This window comes from Adiantum capillus-veneris, chromosome 13 (assembly GCF_014529385.1).
Source record: "Adiantum capillus-veneris isolate H3 chromosome 13, ASM1452938v2, whole genome shotgun sequence".
In the NCBI taxonomy this organism is placed as follows: domain Eukaryota; kingdom Viridiplantae; phylum Streptophyta; class Polypodiopsida; order Polypodiales; family Pteridaceae; genus Adiantum; species Adiantum capillus-veneris.
In genome coordinates this window covers 89983805-90011025 of record NC_140943.1, presented here as the reverse complement: position 1 = coordinate 90011025, position 27221 = coordinate 89983805, and the positions used below count along the sequence as shown (strand labels likewise).

The 27221-nt window shown below is 43.2% G+C and overlaps 1 protein-coding gene across 1 annotated transcript; it reads right to left on the bottom strand.

Annotated features, from left to right (window-relative positions):
* Window positions 1-20497: 20497 nt before the first annotated feature.
* Window positions 20498-21672, bottom strand: LOC147444430 (lysine decarboxylase 1-like). The gene is made up of 3 exons (XM_086527859.1): window positions 21524-21672; window positions 21209-21425; window positions 20498-21065 (listed from the first exon to the last, which is right to left on the bottom strand). Exons 1-3 carry the CDS (start codon window positions 21670-21672, stop codon window positions 20619-20621), a joined length of 813 nt encoding a protein of 270 aa, XP_086383985.1. The 3' UTR covers window positions 20498-20618.
* Between the last annotated feature and the right edge of the window lie 5549 nt (window positions 21673-27221).

The following is a 27221-nucleotide window of genomic DNA, read 5'->3' as shown; positions in this document are numbered from 1 at the left end:
GAGGACACTTTGCACTTGACATCACTAGTAGAAAGATTCTACAAGCCGGGTTTGTATGGCCTAGTTTACATAGGGATGTGCATCATTGGTGTAAAACATGCAAGGAATGTCAAAAGGCAGGGGATAGGAGGCTCACATATGAGCCACAGACTCTTATAATCTCATATGGACCATTTGAGAAATGGGGAATTGATGCTATTGGGCCATTGCCAAGGAGCCAATCAAGTAAATTTTATATCATCATGGGTGTGGACTACATGACCAGGTGGGCTGAAGCAGTTGCCACCACCCGGATTACAGCTAAGGAAGTGGCTAAGTTCGTATTTGAAAACATTTGTTGCCGTTTTGGCACTCCTCTTGAAATAATTTCTGACAGGGGACCAGGTTTTAGAGGAGACCTTGTAGGAGAGCTAATGGAGAATTTAGGTATCTCACGACGACACTCAACTCCCTACTACCCACAATGCAATGGTTTGGTGGAAAAGGTAAATGGTATGATCTGCAAGATCATCACTAAGCATGTAAACAATCACAAAAGTGATTGGGACAAGCATCTTATGGCTGCACTTTGGGCTTATCGCACTTCATTTCGCACATCCCTTGGGTTCACACCATATCACTTGGTGTTTGGTAAGGAAGCCATTTTACCCATTGAAGTACAATTGGCTAGTCTCAGGGTGCTAGCTGGGCAGGTGGAACGTCCTAATGCTCATCTCCACAACCACATTCTTGATCTAGAGAGGCTTCAACTAGACAGAGAAGATGCTATCAACTATTATGCAGCACAGGCAGAGCAACGGGACGGGAGCAGGAGCAGATGGAAGCGAGGGTAGCTGTGTGCCGGAAGAGACGACAGAGGCGAACTCTCTCTCTCTCTCTCTCTCTCTCTCTCTCTCTCTCTCTCTCTCTCTCTCTCTCTCTCTCTCTCTCTCTCTCCCCTCGTCTCTCTCTTTCTCTTTTTTCTCTCTGATATGCGGAGAACTCTCTGTAATGGAATTGATATTTGGATGATATATTTGTGAAATATTTGATATTCTGATGAAGCATTGCAATGTTGATTTGAATTGTGGAATATGATCACTTGTTGGGTGTTGTGTGAGCAGATCAGTGATTGGCACGTGCTAGACAATAAAGCGATAGCAGTGAGGAAAGCTTTTCCATGCATGGGAACCCCCCCATATATTTTTGCCCTTTTATCAAAATATTTCCCATTATATAAGTTACTTTTGATTTTTTTTCTTCCTTTTTCACAAACGTTTTAGCCTTTATTAAATAAACAATACTTATGCTAATCAATCACGATGTAGCATAATAAGTAAGCTTTCTTTGTTGATCTCTCTTTTGACCTTAAAAATATTAAATATATATATTCTAGTATTTTCTAATATATTTTTTTTCATGTATGTATATTATTCCACTCTACCAAATATTTTATTCACTAGTTTTCATTTTCAAACCTCAACCCCACTTTCAAATTTCAATAATACCTCCATCTAGATGATTGCCAATCTTTTCAACACTCTAGATCATGTTTTCATACACATGAAGGAGCTTACACTTGAAGGCAAGAGAGAAGTCCACTCAAAGGGGACCACCAAAAGACTTTTGCAGCCAAATAATACATTATTTGGCTGAATTTTTTAAGTAAAGAAGAACCCCGAATCTGAAGAAGCGTTCAACATGAAAGATGTAGCTCGTGATCTCAACTTTTAGCTCAATTTTTTTCAGAATTTTTGGAGTTATGAACACGGAGATATGATTTTTGTAGTGGACCCCAGTTTTCTCGTGTAATGGTGACACAGGCCATCCCCACTTTTCTTCCTTCTAGAATGGCTATGGTTCTACAAGTCTTCAAGCATGATTACAAGAGACAAGGCTCTTTTAATGAGGTCTTGGCTAGTCTAGAGTAATTCTATCACCATTTTTGGAGGATCCATCCTCATCAACAAATATCCACCTTCGACAACCTCTCTTATAATTTTCTTACCTCTCTCTTCTCTCCCTAATAAGCTTATGTCTATTCAAAGCTAGACTATTGTAAATATTTCCTATCCTCTACATCATATACACATTCTCTCTTTTTGTCTCTCTATTGACTCTGGTATTTTAAATAATGAGGAGACAAGATGGGAGCCACAGTCACATGCACCCCATTTTCCTAGTCACCAAAGTGGGACACTCACCTCAAATAGAAATATTGCTAAATCCTTCCCTCCTTCCCTATATAAGGAGGCCATGAGAGCTCACTTGGGGGCGAGAACACACACACACACACACCTATCCATACACACTCTTGTGCTACATGCTTGTAGCATGAACCCTAATCACATAATCACAACACCATCATCATCACCATCACCATGCACAAAAGATGAGCACCACACCTCCACACCACTTGTAATTAAGGGTTGAAGGCACAATTTCAAGAAGAAGAAGGGTGGACACACTCATGATATTCCTCGCCATCAACTCCCATCTCTCCATTATGCCTCCTACGATCTTGTTCCCTTCTCATTTTCCTGCCATACGCTACCTATTGTATTCATCTTTTGCAAGCAATCAACACACTCCATCTTGGTGCCATACTTTGTGTCGCTTTGGATACATCTCATTGTGAGTATGGTATATTCTTGTTCCTTGCCATTTTTTTTTGGCTTATGTTAAGGTGTGTGGATTCGCCACCACACACACACACTCTCTCTCCCTCTCATATTCCTATCATCTTGCTACTTCCATCTTAAGGTGTGCGGATTCGCTACCTTTTGTATGAGAAGTGAGCATACTTGCATGTATCCCTGACCTCGTTATCTTCCTTACTACATGCACACGTAGCGAGCCCATTCTCACTCACTCACCACTCCTCTCACCTTATTCTCCGACCACCCCATTCCACATTTGGGCGTGGATCTTGAAATTGTTTTCCATGCATGCTTCATTGTGTATATGTATGCGTCCTAGCCGCATATCTTGCTAGGTGGTGCCCCTATTGTGTATTCCCCATGATGAGGCCATTGTGCATAGTCTTGGTGTAGAGGCCACCGGGTCTATTTTTTTCACTTCCGCCTCTCATTTGGTGTCCCCACGGAGGAGGGCTCTTGAAACCCTTCAGTTTACAAGACTGAAAACCCTAAACTATTGTGAATGGATGAATGAGTATGAAGGATTTTCTAACTGGACGACAGAAGAAGAAGAGCTCCAAGCACAACTAGACGAACTCCGCATCTCCATCGAAGCTCGAGTGCCAGGCGTAACGGTAATCGATTTGAAGTGGGAGAGTCAACCAACGCGCCAAACCCAGTGGATATACATAGGCCAAGTGCCAAGAAGAAGAAGGAGGAGGTGGAAACCATGTCCGCAACCTACAACCAACCAACAACAACAAAATGGAAGGAGCTCTGCACAATAGAGAATCAACACTATTCTACTTTGAGAATCGGGTAACTCAAGTCACCGAGGTAATTATCATAGTCAGTTTTCAAGTCGCACCTGATGCTGCAGCACAGATAACAGCAGCATTGGCTCACACTCTCACTAGAGAAACTAGGGATCTACTGAGTTTGTTTCAGGAAAGAACACCACCCTCTCCTACAAGCTTAGACAGTGACTAAGCACCTCTAAGCTTCACATGAATCAGGACAACCTACCTCAAGACAAATCACACATACCAACACGTGTACGCTCAATCAAGGTAATATTGGACTTGAAGATTCACTACCAGCACGTCATTGACACCATGCCGGGTGGGGAGCGGTTTTTTGAGGCTCTGGCATCAGATCAGCCATTTGTTTTACCGTTGGTACAAGGCAATGTACCGTTTGAAGTTTTAATCTATGTCCTAGTATAATAGGGTATACACGCCTCCTTGTAAAGAAGAAAAAATTTTGCAAGTTAAGAAGTGTGTCTTTCTAGCTCTCTCTCAGTAATCATGGCAAGTGTAGCATTTCCAACCTTTACTGGTAAAGTGGGCGAGGATGCTACAGACTTTCTAGACAACTTGGAAATAGCATGTGTCATCTCTGCGAGAGATGATGATGCTTCGCGCTTGCGCATCTTCCCACTTCTAATGAAGGTGGAGGCAAGATCATGGTACAATGCCTTGGCACAAGAAACCAAGGAACGGTGGGACTTATTAAGGGCAGCCTTTGTCAAGCGTTTTGGAGAGGGCACAACATCAGAGAAAATATGGAAATTGTTGACAGAGTTGAAGCAGGGCAGTATGCTGGAATACGCATCATATGAGTCAAAGTTTGTAGATTTATGGGGGCGATGGGTTGCATCGCTAAGAGAGGATGAGGGGGCACCTGATTTCCTAAAGAAGGATCGGTTTGTGGCTGGGTTATGGCCAACTCTTAAAGAGAAGGTGAAGGGAAGGTTTCCTGCTACGTATGAGCTAGCAGTTGAAGTGGCCCGCCTTAAAGACAAGAAGTTGCGCCTACAAGCCAGGAATATCGATGGAGAGGAAGCCGTTAGGACCCCACCACCTCTAGCACCACCTACAATAGTCGCCCAGAGGATTCAACCACAAGAACCAATTGAAGATCAGCAAGACCTGCTCAACCGAATCACCAATCAACTTGAGAATCTCTCAGTCCATTTGATACAACAAGGGCATGCACACAATCGCAACCAAGAGCAAGGGAGAGGACAACGAAGGAAAAACCAAGAATACCACTGCTAGAATTGTGGGGAGGATGGTCATGGCATGTACATTAAGGATAATATTTTATCAAATTGCGATGAGGAAAAGCGAATAGGATAATTTGCATCATGATATTCTAAGCATTAGAGTGCATATGTAGTTGCATGGCATGGTGATCAGTTTGAGGGTTTAATTTAAAGTAATCACGATAAACCGTTTGTGAGAGTGAAGCGAAGATGAGTGCAAGGGAGCCCGATATGATCATGGAAAAATAGGAAATAGGATTTTATTGTATATAGCACTAGAAGAAGTAGAAGAAGAAGAGAAATTTTCAATACTGTATAGAATCCATGTTGAGAGAGCTCACAGAACTATCCGCCGAGTGTTAATATCAAGCTCAATTGTAGACAAGGGGATATCCCGATACATGTAGAAAATTACTGCCATTAAGGTAGTGATTACCGTTGTCAACACGGTAGTGATTATTGTCCGCAATCAAAATTAGTAAAGCACCATGGAAAACACCCCCAAGGTTATTGATCTTGATTCTAAATTGTGCAAAGCAACTCCAAATAAATCGAGCCAGACTGGAGACCGAAGCCTGCAAAATCAGTAGCACTCTAGGAGCAACAACCTTGCACGACGGAAGGCCTGATGAATGGCAGTAGCGCCACCAGAAACAGGTGAAGGCGCAGCTGCAGACCCGGCAGTTCACTCGACACCAACCATAACAGAGTCACTCTCTCTATCTCTCTATACAATCGCGACTTTCTCTCTCTCTCTCTCTCTCTCTCTCTCTCTCTCTCTCTCTCTCTCTCTCTCTCTCTCTCTCTCTCTCTCTCTCTCTCTCTCTCTCTCTCTCTCTCTCTCTCTCTCTCGCTCGTGGCCAACCAAATCTTACTCCCTGATTCCTCCAACTCCATGCAACGCTTCTCTTTCTCTCTCTCTTTGGCCCACTGGCGGTCTCTCTAAACTCTCCCATGCCCATGCAAATCGTGAGCCATCAAAAACCCTTCTCTCCCTCTCTCTCTCAGTCACCCGTCGATGATGGCGCCTACTAGAGCCGCACAATTTACTGGTTGCATGCCAAAGAGTTCTACATGGCCGTTCGCGAACTGCACCACCCAACCGCCATGCTAACTCTCTTTCTCTTTTTCTCTCTCTCTCACACACACATAGTCGTCGGCTTTTGGCTCTCCAGTTTCGACTCCACCACCTCGATTCCCAGCCGCGTGCATGCACTGGCTGCTACCGTAACCTCTCTCTCACCTCATCCGCCCACCATACAGTGACGAGAGCAAAGCGAACCCCAAACCCCGACGGCCTCTAAAACACCGGGGACCGAATGGCGCGCCTCGAGCCTGTCATGGTAAAGCAAACAGGGGGCACCACCTAGCTTCAGCGGCTAGGACGCAAACAACACACCACCATAACAAAGTTTTCATCCAAGAGAGATGGATGCTTGGGAGTAATGATGAAAAGGAAAGGGAATGAGATTAAGTGAGAGAGAGAGAGAGAGAGAGAGAGAGAGAGTGAGGGAGGGGGTATAGCGGCTTAGTACTTAGGCATCACAAAAGGATGGCGAATCCGCACACCCTTCACACATACACAAGCTCACTCCAAAACACAAGACTAGGTGGCGATTCCGCACACCTCACATGGGCAAAACATTGCAAGAAAACATACTCACAAAACCTCAAGCTTTATTTAGAGAATTAGGCGATGAAATGGGGAGCATAGGGTAGGGGAATGAGAAGGGAGAGAGTGGTAGAGCACATGGCGGATAGGTGGGAGTTGATGGCGAAGACTCGCACGAGGATTATGGCCATCATACTTCATTTAGTTGCCCTTCATCTTCCATAGCCAAGGGTGTAGAGGTCATGCTCAAGACAAGCATGGTGATTGCGGTGATGGTGATGGTGTGGGTGTGTGTGTGCACTGTGTGCACTAGGCACACACACTGCATAGTGGGTTCTTTGGTGATGTTGTGTGTCCTTAGTGTGATGGTGACCCCTCTTTATATAGGGGAGGAGGGGGGAGAAATTCTAGAATTTAGAAATGAAGAAATCATTATCTACATAGGCCATGTGACTGTGGGCCCCACTTGTCTGGCTGTGTGTATATGTGCCAGAACAGCAGTCTCATGAGAGAGAGACTAAGAGAGAGAGATAGGTTGATGAAAAAAAGTGAGAGGTGACATGGAGAATAAAGTAATTACAAGAGGGGAGAGAGGGGAGTGTGTTCAGAGGTGAATCTGTGTGCAGATGTGTGTGAACACAAGAAAAATCAGGTAACCACCGGGTGGGGATGGGTCTGTGGGCACCTTTTTCAGTGAAACTGAGTGTGTGTGAGTGTGGGGGAGGTTATTTAGCTACAAGACAAGATACATGGCGCCCTTTAGAGAGAAAGGGGGGTATTTGGGTCATGGGATATGATAGGAGAGAGAAAGAGGGGGTGGGGTATACTATTTTGAAAGATAGGATAAGTTGCATGTGAGTTAGGGTGCATTATTGGTGAGTTATAATGCATTATTGGTGAAAGGTGGGGTAGCTTGAGGGGAGAGAGAAAGGATAAAGGACAAGGGGAAGAGAGAGGGGGTTAACCTTTTGAGTGGAGGAGAGGAAAAAGGACACCCGACGGGGCAACAGTGAAGAAAAAGGAGGCAAGGTGGGGATGGGCTACCCCGCAGGCATGAGGTGCCCTATTTTACCTTTTTTATATATTTACATAATCATACTTTATTTTTTTCTTACTTTTTCCAATGCCTTTTATCACTCCCTCCCTAAGAGGGGGTTTTCATGGGGTGGGGACGAGAGAAGAGGGGTATGGGAGCTTGGCTTGTGAAAAGCCCCCATCAACAGCACACGACCTTCCCCGCCTACCTTTCAAAAACAAAACAAAAACAAAAAAAAAAGGGGGGGAGGAATTACCACAGAGAAAGTTTTCTTGCACGCTATCTCGCAGAGAGTTTTTTTACCATATCTAAGCAAGAATACACACCCATATGCATCGCCTTCCTCTTTGACATGTCGATGGTACGGACCGCGTCTCGCTACCCAAGCAGACACACTCAGGACATGTCGATCTCTCTTGCAAACTAAGCCGCAAGATAGCCATCACCATTCTTCGCGTAGACCGAGCTTGTCGAACCTGTCAAACAGGGTGGTAATTCTCGTCGCTCTTCTTCAATTATATGCCTCCTCTGTAATGTCGCAGTCACAACCAGCGACACGTTGATTGCGCACCGCTACATCATCAGCAACCCACTCGTCTGCATCGCTTCTACGTCAAAAACCTTGCAATCGCTTTGCACCATCGTGAGCTTCGCACTACTTGGCGTTGGGCTTATGACCTCTTTTACTCTGTTCAACGTCATGGAATCAGGTTAGTCGAATTCATTTCGTCGCAAACCTTCTACCCCGGATAGGGATTTGCAGCAAATCAACATAATTACCAACTTTCCCAATCATCATGGAGACAAACGGCGCCAGTGCCCCCTCCGACTGGACCAGTGATTCACCTCTCCCGACACCGACCTTGGAGCAACAAGTATTCTTACTGCAACAGGAATTAGACATTGCGAATCAACGCCTCACCGCAGAAGATCAGAAACGAGCACGCGAAGACGACAATGAAGATGAATGTATGATCAAAATTTTGAAGGCCGCGTTCGAAGCTCAACAATCCAGCAAAGAGGCAAAGATAAGTCAAAAATCTTTCACGTTTTTCAAGTTTGATGGTCGCAAAATTGGTAAAACGGTGCTGTCTTGGTTAACTCAATTCGACGATTATTTTATTGGAGAATCTTTCACTGAAAAAGATAGAATTAAATGTGCTACTAATCACCTTTCTGGTCAAGCTTCACTTTGGTGGAGCGTGCTTCGCAAAACGGCCGAACGATCATCAACTTGGGAAAGTTTTCAACAGCGGGTCAAAGATTCTTTCCTACCCCCTCAGTTTGGTCTTGACGCTCGACGTGCTTGGGCCAAATTCTCTTGGATGCAAGAAGACACCATTTCTCGTTACACTGACCGCTTCTGGGAACGTCTTCTACTCCTCCGTATGGTAGAAGAAGTGCTTGCAAAGTCTCTCCAACGCAAATATGAAGACGGTCTTCCCAATGGTATACAGTCAAAACTCAATTCCCTTAAACCAGCGTCTCTTTATGAAGCTATATCCTTGGCCTACGATGCTAAGAAAGAAATCAACTCTATCGTCCATGAAGTGCGCAACATCCGCAACCCCAACCGTCCCAATTTTCAACCTCGCAATCAGTGGAGTCAGAACAACCACAACCACAACCGCAATGGTAATAATTTCAACAAGTATACTTCAAACCCTCGCACAAATAATTACATACAAAACCGCCCACCCCCTTTTCCTCATCGTCACCAAAGCAATCATCGCCCACAACACAATCACACCACTCCACCCACACACACTGCACCTCAAATTTCAAATACACATCATCACCCCAACCCTCCGCATGCCGCAATGGTGTTTGGTGCTTCAAATGCCGCCAATACGGCCATGTTGAAGCCAACTACACCAACAACCGCCCACCCGGTCCTCGCCAACCCATAGGTCGTTGCCTACACAACATCGAAGAAGAATCAGAACCGTTAGACGACGCCATGGCTGATTGGACAGCCGCAACCCCACCTCACGTACCAGGTACGCCAATTTCAATTTATACCTTGCTCCGTCAGAAAGGCAAAATTCAAAATTCAAGTGTGTCTATCTTACACGATGATGGTAGTTCACACGATTTTATTTCTGAAAAATTGGTACGAAAATTGAATTTAACCACCACACCGTCTGCATACAAAGTTAAATGTGCTTTTCAAGGAACTAGGTACAATGGCACACGTGAAATTAAATCTCTCAAAATTACCATTGGTAATTACACAGAATAGCGTGATTTTTTAATTGCACCATTGCAATCCACTGATATCATTTTGGGCATGCCTTTTCGACACCAACATAATCCACACATTGACTATCGCACACACACAATGAATTTCACTTTTAATGTCAAATCTATTTCACTTTCTGTTGATGCATCACTTGCTATGTTTCCCTTGATATCCCACACACAAGCAAAACGTGCACTACGAAAGGATGACAAAGCATACATGATATTTGTTACTGAAGTCGAGCACACACAATCATCTCTCTCTCACGCACATCATGACTTCCTCTCACAGTATAATGATTGCTTTGTGGATGATTACCCCTCTCACCTCCCACCCTCTCGTGGTGAATTAGATCATAAAATTGAAATTTTTCCAGGCTCACAACCTCCACACAGAGCACCCTATAGACATAGTCCATTGCACCAACAAGAAATCCAAAAACAAATCACTGAACTCCTAGATAAGGGCCTCATCCGTCCTAGTGCATCCCCTTTTGGTGCCCCAGTTCTCCTAGTCCAAAAGAAAAACAAAACTTTTCGCATGTGTATAGACTACCGTGCATTAAACAAGGTTACTGTCAAAAACCGCTATCCTATCCCACGTATAGACGATTTCCTAGATCGCTTACAAGGAGCAAAACTGTGTAGCAAAATTGACTTGAAATCAGGATACCATCAGATCCGTATGCACCCTAATGATATTTTTAAAACTGCATTTCGTACCCAGTCTGGTCATTATGAGTTTATTGTCTTACCGTTTGGTCTCACAAATGCACCTGCCACATTTGCTAGGATGATGAACAAAATATTTCTTGATTATCAAGACTTTGTTATTGTGTTCTTTGATGACATTTTGATTTTTAGTCGTGATGAGCACGAACACAAAAATCACCTGCATATCGTCTTTGAGTTATTGTGTGACCACCAGTTGTTTGCAAATCCCGACAAAAGTACATTTTTTCGAACACACATTGACTATTTAGGCCACATAGTCTCAGAAAAAGGAATATCTGTTGACCCTCAAAAGATTGACACTATTAAAGCATGGCCTATCCCCAAATCCGTGCATGATATAAAATCCTTCTTAGGTTTAGCAGGCTTTTATCAAAAATTCGTCAAAAACTTCTCACACATTGCATCACCGATGACCACTTTACTTCGTCAAAAAGTTCCATTCAATTGGGGTCCCACACAACAAAAATCATTTGACACTCTCAAATATCTCCTTACACATGCCCCCATCCTGCAGTTACCCGACTTCACACAACCCTTATTTGTAGTTGTTACAGATGCGAGTGGCTCAGGCATAGGCGCAGTCTTATGCAAAATGATCACCCACTTGCCTACAAAAGTCGAAAACTCAAACCATCAGAAACCAAATATAGCACATACGATAAAGAATTGCTAGCAGTGGTCCACGCTCTAGACATGTGGAAACATTATCTTATGGGCTCCGAAGCTCTAATCAAAACTGACCAACAAGCCATTAAACATCTTCTGACTCAATCCACCATTTCCGACCATCATATCCAATGGGCGGGTTTCATTCAAAATTTCCATCCTATGATACAATACCAACCAGGAAAAGCGAATGTAGTAGCAGACGCATTAAGTAGAAAACCTGAAGTAAATGTACTCGCTGTTACTCGTTCATGTGTCTTCAATAAAATCAAGCATGTTTATTTGAATCACATTTCTATGAGTGATGTGCAATCTTTTCTTTATGTGCCTGACACATATGCTCACGATCCACATTTTGCACGTGCTTGGTTTGAAATAACTCACAATAATGGTCTTCCCTATGAACACTACACAGTGGCAAATGGTTATCTCTATTTTCAGCAAAAGCTATGCATCACAACACCCTTCAAGGAACTAGAAATGACTGAAATGCATGCACCACCATATATGGGTCACCGAGGAATTCAATCCACACTCGCTGCATGTCAAGATCATTTTTTTTGGCCTGGAATGAAGCATGATATCACAAAATTTGTTTCAAAATGTCTGATATGTCAAAGAGTTAAATGTCATCATGGTAAGTCTTATGGTCTTTTAATGCCTCTCCCCATCCCTGCTGGCCCTTGGGAACAAATCTCCATGGATTTTATCACAAGACTCCCCACCACATCCTCACACAATGATATGATATGGACCATAGTTGACCGTTTTAGCAAACAAGCATACTTTGTACCCTGCAAAAAGACATTGTCTGCACCACATGCTGCAAACCTTTTTCTCAAAACCATCTTTCCATACCATGGCTTCCCCAAAGTCATTCTCTTTGACCGTGATGGACGCTTCTGCAATCATTTTTGTGTCGCCCTAGCCAAAAACTTAGGCTCTAAAATGGATTTCACATCTGCATTTCACCCTGAAAGTAATGGTCAAATGGAAGTCACAAACAGTACTATTATGGATCTTCTTCGATCTTACACCACTGAAAATACTACAAACTGGGACCAACACCTCCCTATGCTTCAATTTGCTTACAATAACACACCCCACTCATCCAAAAACCGTGCACCTTTTGAAATTGTCTATGGGCAAAAACTCCCTGTCCCTGTCTCCACTATTAGCACTGACGCTTTAGCAAGAGATCACACACACAAAGTTACAAGAAGCCACAGCTTGCATTAAACGAGCACAAGAACGATACACTGCACAAGCCAATAAGAAACGAAGACCTGCACCTTTTAAAGAAAACGACCTTGTTTGGCTTAGAATAGAAAAACGACGCTTAAAAAGTGTAGAAAACATCCTAAAGTGAAATTGGCCCCTAGATTTTATGGCCCATTCAAAATTCTTCATAAAATAAATGACAACGCTTTCCGCGTGGGCATTCCCTCACATTGGAAAATACACAACTCCTTCCATGCCAGTTTGTTGAGACCACACAAGGGACCCACCCCTACCACAACTGACCCCCCCTTCATTGAGGACGATGAAGAAATTTTGACTCCCGACATAATTTTAGATCATGACATGACCACTACCCACAGAGGAAATGAGTACAGAAGATATTTGGTAAAATACAAAAACCATTCCTTGGAAGAGTGTCAATGGATCTCTGAGAAAATGCTAAGTCCACACTACCGTCCCTTGATACTTGCATACCACACACCTAGAGACACAGATTCACCGATTTAGGCAGTGCCGCTCTTCTAGTGTAGATTCACCGATTTAGGCAGCACTAGTGTAGATTCGCCGATCTATGCAACACGAACTCAAAATGCAGATCCGCCGATTTAGGCAGCATGACGATTGGTGTAGATCCGCCGATCTAGGCAACACCAAATTACTAGACCACTCTACCAGTGACTGGCCACCACTGTCGCTAGTTTGGTTTTGGTAACAATTGAGGACAATTGTCTTTCAACCCCAGGGCATGCAATGGAATTGATATTTTGATGATATATTTGTGAAATATTTGATATTCTGATGAAGCATTGCAATGTTGATTTGAATTGTGGAATATGATCACTTGTTGGGTGTTGTGTGAGCAGATCAGTGATTGGCACGTGCTGGACAATAAAGCAATAGCAGTTATTCGGAATAAAACTGCCACCAGTGGATTTTCTGTGGCAAACCTTAGTATTTAGGCTTTAGTTATAAGTTGAGATGCAGACAACTATTAATGTTACAATGAGCTCCTTATGAGCCATGACTATTTTATGCCCAAGTGTGAATTGGATGTAACTCAATTTTGAGCATGAACTTCTCTATAAATTAAATACGTGCAAGAGGGACATGCTTACTCTTGCACGGGGGGAGATTGCACCCAGTGTTTGTGTCTTCCTTTTCTCTTCTCCTCTCTTCTCTCTCGCCGTGGCAGCGTAGCACTCCGCTCTCGGAGGTGCGCCTGCACGTTCTCCCTCCCTCTATTCTTTTCTTTATCTCTCTATGTTTGAGTTGAGATCGATCATGTGCGTATGCGACGATTCAGGTATGTTGATTTATCGTTTTTTATGTCTGTATTGCGCTATTATGAGTACTTTGCAGGGCAGCCACACTCCCGTTTGCAGCACTCTCTCTCTCTCTCTCTCTCTCTCTCTCTCTCTCTCTCTCTCTCTCTTAGTACAGTAGATGATGGCTTCGATTGCCGCGATGCGACACTACCATGAGCCGACCCTCAGGACAGGGCAAGGGGAGTCTTGAGGAAGCGCATGGGGAGGAGGACGAGGAGAAGGACAGGAGTACGAAAGTATTGTATGTGTCTTTCTTTGCTGCAGGTTTACATGCGCCCAACAAGGCGACTCAGATGCTGAGATGGACTGTCGCTGGATTGTCGCTCGTGGAGTCTTACCATACATCGAGTGATATTTTTCGAGCGAACCAAATTTCGAGAGAATATTTATACGACCTCACACCCTCGACCAAGTTCTCCAAGCAGCAACGAACTGCAAAAAGTGTACGCGAGAGTTTATTTCAGAGGCACCCTAGTGTGACAAGGGACTTAGAAACCATTCTAAAATAGTAAAGTGAATGGATCTTTTTGTTTGAAACTCTTGGATGTGTATAAAAATTAAAAAGAAGTGAGACTGTCTCTCAATGTTAGAAAAAACTTGGGATCTAGTGTATTTTAATCAGCGAAAATTGTAAAGTCTCAGCTAGCTTTTGAGCTTGTCTTTAAGAAAACCGGGAAATTTACACAAGTTTCAGTGTAATTACTAGCAAAAGATTCAAATTTTACCTAAAAACTGGGAGAAATCCAAGTTTGCTCTCATTTTCATCGATTAGGAAAAATGTATTTTTCTAGCCTTGCTCTCTGTGTGTGTGTGTAAAAAAAACTCTTTCTCAAAGGGTGTGCGTCAACGCATGCGTAGACCTTTTGAGGGAAATTGTGCGTCAACGCGTGCGTAGACCTTTTGAGGGAAATTGTTTTTGAAAAAACACATTGAAGAGCTTTACGAAACTAGAGAGAGAGAGAGAGAGAAAAGAAGACTATATCCGTCCTACCAATCTCTCTCAATCTACCAGGTAGAATCTCACAAGATCCCACCTCCTCACATTAGTTGGGAACGTCGTCTGTTGTCTGTCACCTAAAGCTCGAGCTCCTGACCTACAAGGAATGAAGCGTGCATTGAGCTATCTCTCGTAAAGTGAAAATACAAGAGACAGAACGAGAGAGATTTGGCCTCCTCCCCCATGCCTTGACTCTACCTGTCCTACCTGCATGGGTCTCACTATTGCAGGTTGGCAAGAGTTGCAAACGCAATCTCTATCATCTTGTCTTATTCGCTCGTACTCATTCCCTGTCCATGCATTGCCCAGCCTAGCATCGCATTGCTTTGAGGCCTACAAGACCTTAATTACTTTTTATATTAAAAAATCTGTTGCTGACTTGCTTCTGACATGCGTTCCCTCCACGTCCGCGTGCCTACACACGTGCCCTCGTACGACACGACCCTCTTTCATTTTCTTTTGCTTTTGTACATTTAGTGAGACAACTTTCCCCTGGACTTTCCCATTTTCATTTAGATCAACTTGAGCATCTCCTGTTATTCCCATCAAAAGAAATGGAAAAAAGATTGTAGGGACATATATTCACTAGTATTAGAGGGACATATTGGGTCAATTGTACACACATTAGTTAATTAGACAAGCAGATTCGTTCTCAGAGTTTTGTAAAACTAAGTAGTCTTGCTTTGGCCTAGTTCCCGCGTGTCCTGGCTCCCTCCCGTGTCTCAGACACCTCGCATCCTGCACCCTCTTTTGGCCATGCTCACTTGCCCTTCCAAGTTCTCGCCCTCCGTCTCCTCGCCACTCTTGGCAGCTCTGCCTCAGGCGATCCTCTCTCTCTTTTACATGCACCTTTGACCTCCTGCATGCTAGAAAGGGCAAGTGCGACACTCAGAAGCAAAATTGGTATGCGCAGGCCTGTAGATAACCGTGCACCGCACCATCCTCCCTGACTTGCCATGTCCCTTGAGTGACATTCAACTCTGGTCTACAGCACCAACCAGGTTTGCACACCATGCCCAAGAGAGGCATTGTCTCCCCTACGCGAGCTTAATCCTTGGTCTGCAGCACCATACATTGTCGCACGAGCTCATCGGGAGGCCTTTTTCGTTTTGCGATGCCTACCTCTAATATGTTGCACTATGCGGCCTGCAAACAAATCACATCAAGCTTCACGCTTCCATCGACAAATCTCTCTCCCTCCACGCAACAGCTCTGCCAAATTATCCCTGATATTTTTGTCTTAAATTCCCAAAATGCCGTTCAAATTTTCCAAAATTCCCAGAACACACCCCTCATTAAATTTCTCCAAAGACATAAGAAGACTATTGTCTATCAAATACAAGATGCTAAACTTGGAACTTGAGTTGGTTATGTAAGCTTCGTCAATTTTGCGAGGTAATTAAGCACTCAAAAGCAAAAAATTTAAGGAATTTTTACAAATTAGAGGGGTATTTTAGTAGGGAAAGGTGAGACCATTGTCTAACGCACCTTGTCCTCCTTTCCCTTTCTTTTTGCATTTTATTAAATTTTTCACTTGTTCAATCCCCAAAGACATCACCCGAGATACCCTTTAAAACAAACGAAAAAAAAGATTATGGGGACATACTAGAGAACAGAAAGATTGAGTTTTTTTAATATATATATATATATTAAAAAAAAACTCCTGAAGGATCTGCGTCGCCGCAGATCCTTTAGGGGGAGGCTATTTTTAATAAAACTTCATCTTTTAAAACTCAATCCTTCCTTTAGGGAAACTTTTTATAAAAAAAATTCATCCTTTAAACTCAATCCTTTAACTTCATCTTTTAAAACTCAATCCTTTAACATTGTATTCACTAAAACACTTTATATTCACTACAATCTTTAAGGGGAGTTAAGCATTTGTATTCACCAAAGGGAGTTAAGCACTTTGTATTCACTAAAACTCAATCTTTAACGAGTTAAACACTTTGTATTCACTACAAAAAACATAAAGCTTTTTTTTTTAAAAAAAGTCTCCCTAAAAGATCTGAGTCGGAACAAAAAAGATCGATTTCTTTTTATTAAAAAAACCCTCCTTAAAGGATCTGCGTCGGCTCAGACCCTTTAGAGAGAGTTTTTTTTAACCAAAAAATTAATCTTGTTTTTGTGAGACCGAAGCCTCTTGCGTTGTGCAACCTGCGATGCCTTTGAGCTTGGAGGGATTTGAAGAGGGCATTGCTATAAGGTAGGGTGCAAGTGTGCCTCTCTTTTGGAGGATGTTGCATGGAGATCTCATGCCACAAAGTCTCACAGGTGAGGCATCGGGTAGGCTTGTCTTCTTGTTGTTGCTTTTCCTTGTCTCCCCCATATTTTTTATCATACAAGAGGCATTGTCTCTCCCGCCTCCTCGTTGAAAGGGTAAATGGATGACCTGGCTATTGTTTCTTCATAGGATGTTCTCGGTTTTTCACTTCAGGTGTTCCTTGCTAGGGCAAGGCTTCTTCTAATAGCCTGTGGTTTTGGCTTCAAGGTGAGTGTCGGCTCTGATCTTGGAGGATGTTGGTGCTTTTGATTGGCTAGCTTGTGATTCCAGCCTTGGTTGTGGGTCGGCTCCGTTATTCATGGTGGTCTCGACAGACTTTAAGTTAGGGGTGGTCTGGTTTTCTTTGTGACGATGTAGGTGCTCTTGTCTAGATCTTGTTTAGTTGTTTCCCTTAGTGGTGGCTTTTGTCGGTCAAGCTATTACGTCGGCTCTATTTGGAGGTTCCCTCTAGGCGAGAAATTTGTCGATGGTGGCACGACGTCGTCCTTGTGTGTGGCAACTATAGATGCCTCTACTGGTGATGGAATTTGTGGGCCCCGTCCTCTCGACATGCTATGTGCATTAGTATTTTGTTTGTTCCGGGTTGGCCTCTCGTGTTCTAGATAGTTTGTTAAGGGTCATCTATGGTCAAATGGTGGTTATCATAGTTGTTTATGTATTTGTCGGTTAGGCCTCCATGTAAAAGGTCATGATCTTATTGTTGTTCTGTTGTGCTACTAAGATGCCATGGCTCATTTTGAGCATCGCTTTTTATGTTATTCTTTTTGCTACTTAATATATATACTACTCACTATTGTGAGTATTGAAAAAAAAAAGTGAATAGTCTCCTTTATACACTCTCTCTCTCTCTCTCTCTCTCTCTCTCTCTCTCTCTCTCTCTCTTTGTACTTAATGTAATAGTGAACACACATTTCTTTTCTAAAGCTCTTGTGCTATAATTAAAAAAATCCCTCAAAGGGTCTCCATCAGTGCAAGGAGATTTTTTTAACTATTCAATGAGAGAGAGCGAAAGCTAGATTGAACGACTACATCTGTTGTTAATGAAAATTTGTGATGATTAGCAATTTTGAATCTCACCTTGTCTTTCATCAATAGTAGCCCACAACTAGCAAGGCCTCGTTGTGTTACGCACACATCAATACTCTTGTCCTACATCTCCAGTAAGGCCACACACCGTTAAGAGTTGGATGGAAACATGTCCTGCCACCTAGTCATCACAGGTTTTCCAGAAGCACGCAGAGAGAGAGAGAGAGAGAGAGAGAGAGAGAGAGAGAGAGAGAGAGAGAGAGAGAGAGAGAGAGTTGCCTCTCAAAAAAAAAAATCGCTCTAGCCCTTGCCCCCAACAATCTTTGCACTTGAGGATGGTGGTGGCACTACTAGATGTGGATGTGGTGGTGAACACACAACCTTGTTGAGAAGGAGCAGGGTCTTTTTGTGTGGAGGCTACATCACACAAATTTCCATAGTCATCAAAGATGTATTGCACATTTTGTGTCTGTGTGTGTGTGTGTGTGTGTGTGTGAGAGAGAGAGAGAGAGAGAGAGAGAGAGAGTGGTTTTTCACATATAAACAAAGGGTGTGGATTCTGGAATCTTTTTTATTGCATGCACGATGAGAGAGAGAGAGAGAGGGGAGGGGATTCAAAAAAGTGGGGAACAAAATCTTTATGGATTTTTAAAAGATTCTCCCTTTCAAGAAACACGGGGAGACAAGCATGCAGTGGTCGACGCAACACTAACTTCTTGCTTGCAGAGGACCTTCAATTTTATCTTTTGGGATATTGGTAGATTCCTCCTAAAATCTAAATAAAACTCAACGAGGATACTGATATTGGTCAACAAATAGGTGACGGTCTCAATTCACAACACCCTAAAATATTCACGATAGTCGGCTACTAATAAAGTTGGTGCATGAGCAAAGAGTTGAAAAATACTAAGTTTTGCTATAATTAAGCAAAGAGGTGAAAAATAGTCAAATACATTGCAAAAGCAGGGGGGGGGGGGGGGGAGGGGGGTTTTCCTGAAAGGTCAAGCATAATGCATAGGAAGGCCTCCAGACATCATATGAGCAATGTGATTTTCACAAACTTACAAAATTCCTTTGGGGAATAGAAAATCTAGGAGGTTTCTTTTATTTTATAGAAAAATACACAAGAAAGAACAAGCTCAAATGTCAGCCTTGCTAGCAGATACCTTTTGCTTAGCATACCCATTCTTAAATTTAACCGCCATCTTTAGGAGGTTTAGGGAAATATATTTAGTATCTGGAGTGAAGAAATGAATGACTTGCATAAATGAGTGACTTATAAGAACTCTTGGCTATGTGTGTTTTGATAAAGTGCCTCTCATTAACTCGCTCGGTTTTATCATTTCTCGAAATTTTTTTCTCGAAGTTTGGGATTCCTCTCGCTCGTGCAGCAGGAGTGGTTTGACTAGTCACAAGACCACAGGACAGGGCGGGGCGGGCGTGAGGGGGAAGGGAATGGAGCGCGTGAATCAACTCCAACCGAATGCCTAGTTTCAAAAGTTAAGGTTCAAGGAATCTTTGAAGTAAATTAATTAATCGATGGAACAGTAGGTAGACCCTCCCCTTTTAAGTGCCACGAGGTCCTAAAGCATGGGATCAATGGTCTCAATGGAAACGCAGGATGGCGATCGATCTGGATCGTTGATCGATTAAAATCTAAACTCGGGATCCCGAGTTTAGATTTTGAAAAACTAATCTCGGGAGGTCAACCTAATCTCGGGACGCCTCGCTTTCTCAGCCAGGTTTTGAACCCTCGTCATGAGCTTGGGGGGCACACGCCTTGACCAACATGCGCGCGTGCGCATCGTTGAAATAGATGTGATTTCACATCTATTTGAAGGTAAACTCGGGATCTCGACATAAAAACTAAACTCAGGATCCCGAGTTTAGTTTTTATCCGTCGACGGCCGAGATTTGCGCGCGTCTTTGATTTTACACAAGAGCCATTGATTCTATGCTTTGGGACCCCGTGGCACTTAAAGGTGAGGTAGACTAGACCCAGTGCAAGTTAAATGATTAAGCACAATTATATGTGTAGGAAAAATATAAAATGGATTGAAAGTAGAAAAGACAATTATATGTGTAGGAAAAATATGAAACGGATTGAAAGTAGAAAATGGACGCCGCGTCCTAGGCTCTACCCCGAATATCAAGCTCATCCTGCAAGATTAGTAAGTCGAAGCTGTGGTATTGGTCGGCGACAACAAAGCCAAAAGCTGGGATCTGGCCGTTGAGACAGAGAAGCCATTGAAGGAGGTAGCGAGAGCGTTGGTGTAGGCTCCCCGGGGTAGGCTCCCATGAAGGGGAACGCCAGGAGGTCGCCGATCTCAAGCTTTGGCAAGGGGTGGCCCTTGAGGAGAGTGTCCAGGGCGCTACAGGTGGGTCCGAAAACGTTGGAAGGGAAGAGAGGCAGGCCCTAGCAGCTCATGTTGTAAGGCTTGGATGCGCAAGCGAAAGGAACGGGCGGCGGCACGGGCGTGTTGTGGGGTAGCAAAATCATGGTGAACCTGTGATGGGCTCCGTCGTTGATCCAGTACTCTCTCTTGCTTCCTCGCACGCGCTTGCCAAAGATGCGCGTCACTAACGTGAAGGGCGCGCAGGCAAAATATCGGCCAGGCTCCGCCATGATCTCTATCTTCTTCTGATCAACGGTTATGCTGCTGTAATTGTAGCCATTCTGCATGGCCTCGATGGTGCTTTCCAGGAAGCACCGATCCAGCGCCTTGTTAATCATCGGTGCCACATCCCGCGCACTTATCCCTCCCCCCCGTGCTCCCTTCCTTCAGCTCCTATCCTGATGAGCAGAAACCTCCCCCTATATCCAGCACATACATCAGCTTCTCTAGCAGCTGCTTCCCCAGCTCGAAGACAGTCCGCGCGTTAGCTATGGCCTCCTCGAACGCATTTGGGTTTATCGCCCCACTTCCAATGTGAAAAGCCACCCCCACCACCACAAGGCCTGCCTCCCTTGCGCTGCGCAGAAGGGAGCGTACTTCCTCCATATGGGCTCCGTACTTGGAGCTCAAGCGGATGGTAGCGCCTTCATCGTTGGTCTCAATTCTGAGGAGCAGCTTTGCCTTGCTCGGCGCCATTGATTTCTTGATCTTATGAAGCTCCGCCTCGCTATCGAACGTTGTCCAGTGCACTCCAGCAGCGGTGGCAAACTCCATGTGGGATTGGAGCTTGCAGGCATTGGTGAAGACAATGCACTCGGAGGAGACACCCAGCGAGGTAATCTGCGGGACAAAAAATACCACATGAGCCTGCAAGCAAAAGAAATGAGCTATGTGTGTGACAGTGTGTGCGCACTTGCGCGCACGTATGTGTAATTCATGTTGCTGCTGAGCTTGCATTTGAGGATCACATGCCACGAACATACCTGCTGGAGCTCTTCTTTGTTGGTGCAGTCGAAGCCTGCTTGAGCGGACGCGAGGGTCCGATGGAAGAGATGGTGGTTGTTACACTTGACGTCGTAGAAGGGGCGCACACGCGGGAAGGCGGCTGTCCACTCAGCCACGAGCTCCTGGGTGCGCCCCACATCGAGCAGCCAGAAGGGTATATCGCTGTGCAGAATGTGGTGCTTGGCAGAGGCTGGGCTACGCCGTGAAGCGAATGGAGCACCGCGCACACCACCTCCTCTCTAGTGCAGCTGCTACCTCTTCTAATCACAATGTTAGGGTGGCGGCCCAAGTACCCCCCGACATCGGCCACGCGCAGCTCCTGCCCGATCCTAGCAGGCAGCTGGGAGTGGTCATTCTTGGCAACTGCAGCTGTAGCAAGCAGCTCGTCATCAGCATGTTGAGGGTTGCTAGAATCAAGCTGGATGTTGGTGCAGGGTGCCATTCTAGTATATTATATCCTCTCTGTTCACTATACTCGATTCGTAATCGTACTTGACCTCATGGCTCCTTTATATATCTTTGGCCCTCCCAAAAACCAAACAAAAAAGAGAGAAAAAAGAAACGAGAAAAAGGGAACGGACCAGCCCGCGGTGCCAAGGGTGTGTGAATGCAAAAAGAGGCCTCCATCATCATATATGGCATGCCACAAGCCTGCCTCTTTTAGTGCATAGCTAAGGATATATCTATCCTCACAAGTGTCAAACAATAATGGTTTTGGGACTCTTCAAATGCACTAAATTGAAAGATAAACAAAATATTTCTTATTGTTTTACTTTTTTAGTCATTGATGATTGGATGTATTGAACATAGCAATAAAACATCTTTCGTCCAACTACATATATAATAGAATAAGTATTCTATTATGCAGCTGGACAAAAGATTTTTTATTTATGTATTGAACATAACAATAAAACATCTTTTGTCCAACTACATAATAGAATAAGATTTCTATTATGCACCTGGGCAAAAGGTTTTTTGTTTTTATATTTGGAATCCTGGCAAGCCTTTTTAATATATGATTTTTAAAACAATTAGTCAAACCTTATGGTGCACATCTTTTGAAGACTATTTCTCAATCACTCTTAAGAGCGAATTCGCATGGGTTGGGACCCTAGTTGGCGGGTGTGGGTTGGTTTCGCACAGGGCAGAGTTTATTGGTAGCGTTGAACGAGGAACCACTCAGCTCCACTCTGCTAAAAACTATCGAGTTGATAATCAGCGGCCTCATTAACCGGCGGCGACATCATTGTGAGTGGGTGGGCCATGAACTTCCACACAAAGCAACAAATCCTCCAGTGGTGCGCATTGCGAGCAATGGCTGCAGACGATGGACAAGTGTCACATGGTGGGTTTGGAAATCTGTGTGAATGCTTTTTGCTTTTCACAAGCAGCGTGAATTGTAGTAGTTGGGTTGGAGTGCAGTCGGCGGGGGTGCCACCCCAACTTGAGAATGTGCCCTAACATTTCTTGTTGTGTTGTCAAGTTGCGATAAGTAAAAGCCTTAAATTATAGTTCACCTACTTTGTGGAGCCGGTGATGATTAGCTTCGATGAGAGGCTGTAGTCAAGGCATGACCTGAGCTTGAGGTTGTTTTGTAATTTTGATGTTATGATTGATACAATTCACTCACAAGTTATGAGCTTTTCTTTTTTTTTTAAACATTTCTTGCCTTCAATGTGTGGTTGTGAAACACCAATGGCTTTGGGGGGTCATTTCCTTCCCCCAAGTTTTGAGGGTGGTCACCTCTCCTCAGGGGGTCCCCTAAGAAACATAAGCATCTAGTGAAGGGGGATGAGGGGAACCATGGCGCGGAAGTGATCTATGAGATCTCTAGACTAGGGGAACCTGTAAAACGATAAAAATTTGAGGTTCAATGATGGCCCTCTCATGCCCTGTAAGAAGGGGCTACAATGTGGGACCCCACGGTCCGGGTTGTCATGTGAATGGACCAAGGAATGGGCTAATTATTACTCCACCTACATGCACAAGGTGTACCCTTGTCCACATTTAGGCTCCATTCAAACTGCACATTCAAAGCAGAATGCCACTCAAGAGCCACACAACAATTCTATGCCCATGCAACCTGTTCACATTTTAGCTACAGTCTTGCTATACTTTTTGTTGCGGTGCTAAGCTCTTTGCACAGTTCATTAGCTCGCATAAGCTTGTTCCACCTACATGCGGGCTGACCAGGCCGAAGCACAATACAATATAGTTGGGTACCATCAGCAAACCCGCTCGGATTGTGAAGGATTAGCGGCTATGCGATCTGAATCGCTCAACAAAAGGTGTACGCTTGCATTGGTCCAGCACAACAAGAAGACGTTGTGCATGGGCAGTCTGAACCAACCCTTATTTTGTAATGAAAAATGGAGTCTAGCCTTGCATAAAAATGGTCGTTGTTTGTAAAAGTATGCGATTGGATTGCACCCGCAATAGCTACAGCTATATATGCACTCTCACAAAGTCAAAGTGTGTAACTACTAGTTTCAACTCATAAGAGCTATTTTATTGATAAACTACTTTATGAAATAGATGTAATATATGGATAAGCTACGACCACAATGTAATTAAAAAATAAGCCATAAGTCCCATGAATAATACTAGCTCGTGTGAGCCATCTTCAATGGGTCTTGCTCGCTCTTACCAATGGTGAATATGTGTGTGTGTGTGTGTGTGTGTCATGTGTCTATTTTTTTTTTCTCCATCAAAACATTAGGAAATATATTAGAGAGAGAAAAAAGATTACAAAGACCACGAGGGATAGAGGGGGCTTGGATGAGAGCATATGGGGAGGGAGAAGATCTAGGGGTGGTACATCGTCCCACGACACCCATGGTATTAATAAGGTGTGAAAAATAAATTCTTCTAAAACATGGTATTTATAAGCCTTGTTTCTGCCACTGTTTATTCATGACACTTCTTTTTTATTATAAAAATCTCTCAAAATAAAGACAAACATGTTAATTTGGATTTAGAGCTCATGCTTTTATGTCGTTTAAATTTCATCAAATGCATGTTGCCAAAGCCATCGCAAAAATAAACCCAACTTTTGAATACCCAGTGACCCTTAATGATCTTGGCATGCACATGCCAATTTCTTGCACAATATGACTATCCTTCAAGATGTAAGTTCGGATGTGGAGAACGGCCTCATTTTGCATTTTGGAGAAACATCTTTGAGGTTCTTTCTTTGCCCATCTTATGCAAACTCCCAAATGATGCAGTCTAAGAAACGACCCTCCAATGGAAAGCTTGTCATCCCAATGACTTGATGCACACATTAGAAGATTTTAGAGGTCTTTTAGAAGGCCTTATTGAGGAGAGAGAAAAGGAGGTGCGTTTAATGAGCATCAAGGCAATGTAACATAAAAAATGAAAGAAATAAATAAAAAAATATTTAAAAAAAGACAAAATGTGAGATAACATCTCGTTTTTACGGGCTTTACGACATTCATATGTGGACCCGCTATAAATGGAGTCTGATAGTCTTAAAGGTTCTGAAAGATAGCTACAAAAATCTATCATACTCCCAACAACAAAAGCTCTTGCTCCATTATGAAATCGTTCAAAATTGAAATTCCCTCCATTACAAATAAGTCAAACTTTCTTTTTCCACTCAAAAAGAGCCATGTATTCTTCTTCTTCCCGCCCTAATAGCTCAAGGGGTTGTTGTACTCTCTCCCAAGCTAGCCTCACTATTAGTTTGTGAAGGAGGCCAAGTAGCACCATATGCTCTATCACCATCTCAAACTCCAACAATATAGATAGTCAATGGCAACAACAGACAATATCCAAAGGTTATTGGGACATTCTTATGCAACCAAGAAGGAGAAAAAGATACTCTACAGAAAATCTATTTTTGTTCAACATGGAAACCACGAGTGCTAGATTTCAAAGTGAAGGTCGGCAAGAAAACTATTAAGGGTGTTTTGGTTCAGCATATCTACAATCACTCTGACGTGATTTCAAATGGTGGAGATGTCTCACTGGTTTATCATCCACGATGCAACTGAAAGTTCTTTCTTAGCCATCCTTCTGTACTTTTCCTTTTAGACTTTGCTGGTCTCTTACTTTCTCTTCTTTTTGAAGAGGTAGAACTATATTAGACGGGGTAGATCTAGTTTTCTAAACTATTCCTAGATTCTATGCAGTTGTTAGACAAAGTGGTCTCTTACTATTGGTTATTGTAATTGAGAATGGCTATCCTTCATCATACAAGGAATGGGAGCAATTGAGTGTATTGTGGGTCTCATGTATGTAATCCACACCGACATTGGTATTTTACAATATGTTGGAAGAACTAGCAAGAGCCTTGCAGATGAGGGCATTTTCTTTTACGAGCACTTCTACCAACTCAACCAGAGAAACCAAAAAGGTACTTTGGTTAAACTTCCTCTCCCTACCAATTGGATCTGCATTGAGTGGCAAGTCCCGGACACCACATTGTGAGTAAGTTACTTAGGGATGTGCAGAAGTCCCTACGGAATTTTGTACCCACCAAATTGGTGAAGATTGCTAATTTATGTCCTATAAGTTTATTTGTGGAACTATTTCACACCACCTACCACATACATCTTGCAAAGAAAATGCTAGTATGTAAATCTCTAGACACTTGCTTTTGTGACAAGCTTCTTGATAGAAGGTGGTATGTTAAAGAGGTGGACGGCATACATTGCGAGGTTGCATCGGACACTCTGGTGGTCAAGTACATGATCGACACACAATCACTTCTCATCTCCTTCTGGTACAAGCGCTCTCAATTTGTTGCAGGCTGCTCTCAGTTTGTGCCTATTGATCAAGAGTTGACTGGCCTGGAGAACAACGTTTTTATAGATGTAGAGGTATTGGACAAATAGCTCAACCTTGTGACAATGGTCACAATAATGGATCAATGCAACCTTCTGCAACTCCGGCACGACATAGTGGAAAAGACCGCGGACAAGGAGCCCTCAAAGTTCTATTTCTTACTAGGTGGATGCAAAGGAATGCAACAAAGGGAAAAAGAGATTGCCTTAGAGAGCTAATTGTCGGTGTTCAAATCGTGCCAATGTAACTTGGAGGAATTCCTTGGAATGGGCATAACTTGTTCTTTATTTGAAATCTATAGTCGTGACTTGCATTGCAACGTTTCTATCAATTGAAATCTTTTAGTTCAACTGTGAGATGATTCTGACCATTTGGTTGTAAGATGAAACTGTCTGTTTATCTCTCTCCCTTTGTGAAAGTATGTGTCATTTATTTACATTTTGTACAACATATGCAGAGTTTGATCTCTCTCTCTCTCTCTCTCTCTCTCTCTCTCTCTCTCTCTCTCTCTCTCTCTCTCTCTCTCTCTCTCTCTCTCTCGTTATTTGCACTAGAATAAACGCAGTTACTTGAGCCGGAAATGTTTTCATATATCGATGCTTGTTTTGAGGCCCGTACCGGTGCGTGTACCAAATTCGGTTCCGACGATCAAACCTGCAATTTTTTTTTTTTGCGTAGAGAGGATTGGGAACTGATGTTGCATGTACTGCAACAACATAAAATAGTCCTCTCTACCCAAAGAAGAGTGCACAAGCAACTGCACTCCACCTACAAATTGATGCTAAAGAGCGAGTGTATACAGATTAGCAAAACTGTAAAAAGAACAAAACCAAAAATCAAAAGCTTAATCATGACAGATTCTCAAAAGCATAACCATAATGTCGACTCCCAAACCTTATTTACAACGGCATAAAGATTTTATAGCCATGATGAAAACATGATTCAAAAACTGCAAAACCATAAATATAACCCACTTCCCATACCATAACCATTACCATAATTTGCTTGTCATACCATAACTATAACAACCATACCATCATTGCAAAACCATAACCATAAACATCATTAGATTTCCAAACCATAACCATCACATGATTGCCATACTATCATTGCAAAACCATAACCATAACCATAACTTGATCTCCAAACGCTAACCATACCATGATTGCCATACCATCATTG

Bases quoted from the DNA above. Each gene is read 5' to 3' on its own strand.
- LOC147444430 (XM_086527859.1), bottom strand. From the start codon at position 21,672: ATGGCACCCTGCACCAACATCCAGCTTGATTCTAGCAACCCTCAACAT. The intron at 21,426-21,523 runs GTACTTGGGCCG...TTCACGGCGTAG, and splicing joins CGCGTGGCCGATGTCGGGGG to CCCAGCCTCTGCCAAGCACC. The intron at 21,066-21,208 runs GTATGTTCGTGG...TTTGTCCCGCAG, and splicing joins ACAAAGAAGAGCTCCAGCAG to ATTACCTCGCTGGGTGTCTC.